General features: G+C 39.7%; 1 protein-coding gene across 1 annotated transcript in view; it reads left to right on the plus strand.

The window, feature by feature from the left end:
* The first annotated feature begins 1,111 nt into the window (after positions 1–1,111).
* The window catches only part of LOC131884892 (tachykinin-like peptides receptor 86C), a 6,646-nt gene continuing 3,106 nt past the window's right edge, over positions 1,112–4,651 (plus strand). The window contains exon 1 of the mRNA XM_059232788.1: positions 1,112–1,574. Coding sequence (XP_059088771.1) covers positions 1,310–1,574 — 265 coding nt within the window. The 5' untranslated portion in view covers positions 1,112–1,309. The remainder of the gene's footprint in view (positions 1,575–4,651) is intronic.

A 4,651-nucleotide genomic window follows, 5' to 3' on the forward strand; every position in this document is an offset into this window, starting at 1 on the left:
CAGCCGGATTATTTCTTGGCCACTTTTCAAAAGCCCATCAAGAAGAGGATCGAGTCGTTTGGGCGCGTCAAGAAACAGGCTCATCGGCCGTTTCCAGTGTTCTTCATGCCCCCATTCTTCTTCCATGATGGTCCCTTTGGCTACGAGGCGTCCCATGGGTTCTCGCCTCTCCGTGTCATTGCCAATATTCGCGCTGCATCTCAAAAGTATTCTCCATTCTGAGATGTACCAAGTACCTACGAAGGAGCTCGTTGTCTGGAACAGCTCAAACGAGATTACCCTAGTGGAGTACTGACTGGATTCAGTACGTACTGTATGTATGTATATCACAGAAACACATCTTTAGATGGGCATTTCAAATGAACTACCGGTACACGGTGATCATTTTCTTTCAAAGAATGCAAATAAATCGATTCATTCAGACTCTCTTTGTGCTGACAATTCCAAGGTAAGATAGGTATCCTACTTGAGCAGGCTTTAGGATCCTTTCCGTGACCTTAAAATGACTGTAGACTAGCATTTCTTCTGCTCAGGGGTATAAATGGAATTCCTTGGTATGATCCAGCATGTCAGATCAGGGAAATCCTCCAGAGCGGTCTCAACCTGACTGAGACAGGTCCTCAGTGGTATCGTAAAATGAAACGGGATTGTCTTAATCCACTTGAGAATGAATAGGATAAGTGCAAACTGGACATTCATCAGCACCATTTCAGCTAGTTCCCGTCTATTGATTTTAACGAGCCCACTCTAGAAAACATGCCGCTAATCTGTTTCGGCTTGTACCCTATGGAAGGTGGTTTTCTCACAACCTTGTTTGAACACGTCGTCTATATCGGCTGGAAGAGTCTTGCCACAAGACTAGCTTGTGTCCTTGATCCATATGAAAAGTGCATCCTCGATTTCTCTCCCCGGTACTCCCACTTGAGAGACCTTTTCAGATCCCATCGAGGGGTAGGAGGCAACCGGATCTCGCAGCGCAGCCTTCGGTTCGCCCAGAATTTTCAAGAGAAAATTCTTTTTGTTTAGGAGAGCCTTTCTCTGAAATCAGAAGGCCCCCCTCCTCCCCCTTAGCGTTCTTCGAACGATGTGCTTATCGGTCCCTTCCGTAGAGAATTCTTCCCCCGGCAGTTGAGAGATACTTTGTGGTCAACGAGGACAGACCTTCCTCTCTTGTAAAACCAGTGGTTTTTTAGTAATCTAAATCATTGACGGGTGCTTACAATTTTGATTCTGAGCAACATCGAGCCCTAACCTTCTTGTAAGTTGGAACCGTCCACATCATGGAAAAGGGACCTTAGCTCATCAGAGTATGGCCAATGTCAGTTTCGATGAGGAGGAGGATTTCCACGCTATTCAATTCAACGGCAGTGTCAATATGCTCCAAGGCCTCCACAACAACTTGAGCCTGTTTCGAAATCTCTCTGGGGAGGACAGAGACCCATTTTACGAGGAAGAGCCCGTTCTCGATCCCAGTGATAAAATGAGTTGGCCAAATTTGTTGTGGACCATTAGCTTCACCGTTATTGTGGTGGTAGGGACTTTGGGCAACGCCATTGTTCTGTGGATCATTTTAGGTAGGTTTACCTATCTATAAAAAGGGGAAATGACCTTTACAGTTTGGGCTAAAGCCAAAAGTGAGGGCCTTATAAATGTAGGTTTAAGAGTGGAGGCATATTCAATGAGGCCTAACATCAAAGTCTGCGATGACGAAGCTGTCATGGTATAAGAAAGAGTCAAATCAAATGGGTTCATTCGGTAACGACAGAAAGAAGGCAATTCCAATTAGGCTTTACAAAGTTTTACAAACCGGCCCCTAACAACTTTCTTCGTTCATTATCGTGCCGGAAGTGGTTACCTTACGTCCAACCATTGCAAAATCAAGAAATAATTTCATCATACTTTGATCATAGGTGTGGTGTTTGTTCTTTTATGTTTTCTTCTGTACCAAATCCTAAGTTTTTGTCTCCTTCAGTGGTATACACAATAAGCAAATCCATCCATAATATTTCAAGGTGGTAAACAAATTAAGGAGATGCTTTAACATCCCCCTTCATAAAACATGATGTCTTATCTCGTAGGCCTTCTTTTGAATTCCTGCTCTGACAATGTGTGATTTTATTTGTCCCATTCCATGCTAAAAACCATGGAGCTGAAATTCTTGAGTTTTAAGGAATCTAAAGATGGCGAGCAACCCCTTAAGAGAATAGGTTTGAACATACGATTTTAAGGAAGCTATGGGTCAAAGTCAAGTTGGTTTGATAGTCAATTTCGATTAAAAAATCGATACATTCTATTCAATTGATGGACTTCCCGTCTGAAATTGGAAGCTTGAAAATAGTTGAAACTTTCCAAGAGGATCGATAAAATTAACAGTTCAATGAACTCGTGTAGTGTACCAATTGATTGAAATGTCTTTGGAATGAAACACAGTTCAACCTAAAATTTACACATAAATAGCTTCTTTTTATCTGTCTTGGGGAGGCAAATGCTAATTTGCTGTCGTCTCGGTCATGGGGAATATATTCAAGACCGTTCTCTGTCAACCGATGTTCATTATCTATGCAAAGACACTTACACAAAATCTGAATCTACACTGTAGGCGAGTTTCCAGGACATTTTGATTCGGCAGTACATTCAAAATGCTTGTTTAAGAAAAACAAGGGATGTGCGGCTATCATTTCTTTTCATTTTTTTTGTTTTGTTTTTCACGGGCTTTTCTAACCGCTACAGGGAATATAATTCCCAGTACTATTGAAATGAAATTGAATTCGTCTATTTCATACTTTTTAATTGCTATATGATATCTAGTCTACCAACGAATTTGAGTCGGCAGACCGAGCTAGTCCTTGAATGTACTGAATGATTTTTAATAATTTTGTCCAAGTCTGACTTGAAAGATGCTACCGGATCAATAAGGCTTACGTATTCCCTGCGAATATTAGAGGGCAGCAAATTAAACAATGATGGAGCCCGAGAAAGAAGAGATGTGGACTTCATTGTTCGAACAAGCCTGGTTCTTCGAGGGCTTGAAGGAAAAACGCACATTAAGCCTCTACGGTCACTACAATTGACCCTAAATCCTGGGTTGGGACGAAGCTCATGGATACATTTGAAGACGCACAGTATCACATACCTTTCGTACCTTCTTTAAATACTGTACAATCCCAAAGTCCCATTTCGACTCTTGTTTTAGACTAAGTCTACTTTTTCCAGATGAATTTATTTGATATGCAGTTCTAATTTGCTTGCAAACCCTCTTGTTCTTGAATTTCACCAAAAAATGCTAAATATAATTGAATTCTAAGTCGTTCTGCATTCATTCGAAAATATGAACAAAGCTATGCGAGCTAGCTCTTAGCTACGCTCTGCATTAATTAGTTTTTAATACTTTATATGACCTGAGATTTTGTAGATAAATTTATTGGCAAGCACGAAAGCCTTTCCATTTATTGGTAAATGGGGCTGTCTTCAGGGACATGCGGTTATTTTAGGGGTTCGTTTGTGATTGATGAAATAAGTGGATAATAAGCTAGTAAAGTTGACGTTTTAAGATTAACGTTGCAAGAACTTTTTGCTCAACTCTTCATTTTTGACAAATATTTCGTCGATTTAAAAGCTGGGATCAGCCAAATGTGTAATAGCCTTTAGATATTACTAATTAATTAAGAGACAACAATTTCAAATTTTTGAAGATATTTATGGTGTATATTTGGTATTATCATTAATGAATAAATCGGATTTACTAACAGATTAGCACCCATTAATGTTTCATTGCATTCCCGTTTCGATTTTTTTTTAAATTTAATGCATATGTTCTTGTGAAAGCAGCAATCCACGAATATCACTTTCACTTTCCATTTTCGCTCATTGATTGATTGCAATTTTCAAACAAGCAAACACAGATTCGTTCTTTTATTCAAATCAAGGGCTCTTAGTAGGCATCAAAATCCTCTCTGTCTGCGGCTGGGTGGGTCTCTACCCACGCCCCCTGAGCAGGAAGGTCATGAAATAAATTCGACAAAAGCAAATATCTAGCAACATTTAAACCCTGGTCGACTCAAGTATTCTTTGTTCATGATTGAGAACGTAATGTTTCAAAGGTAATAAACCACCCGAAAATTCAATGATATCAATTGAATTTGTAATTGTGAAATATTTTCGCATTTCCGTCCATTACATTTTTCATTCCCATTGGCCTTTAAGGAACTCAGACAACATTGCACACACGGATGAGCTGTAGACCATGTCATTTCAAGATGTTTCACTAGAGGTTCGATATTTGTAACAATGAGAAGCTTTTGAACCTTTTGGTTAAAAAATGCCAATTTGATTTAAAGCGGTGAAAAAATATTTCATTCCCATTGGCCTTTAAGGAACTCAGACATCATTGCACACACGGATGAGCTGTAGACCACGTCATTTCAAGATGTTTCACTAGAGGTTCGATATTTGTAACAATGAGAAGCTTTTGAACCGTTTGGTTAATGAATGCTAATTTGATTTAAAGCGGTGAGAAAATATTTCGCTTGACCAGGCTCCATACNCACACTCTTCAACTTTATCTTCATGCGGGACAAGTAAGGCCATCATCATCTTCCGGCTCTTTGCTCAAAAAGCAACAGCTTTTATGTCTAGTCAAAATTGGTTCGTC

Source organism: Tigriopus californicus, chromosome 8, assembly GCF_007210705.1.
Source record: "Tigriopus californicus strain San Diego chromosome 8, Tcal_SD_v2.1, whole genome shotgun sequence".
Lineage (NCBI taxonomy): Eukaryota > Metazoa > Arthropoda > Copepoda > Harpacticoida > Harpacticidae > Tigriopus > Tigriopus californicus.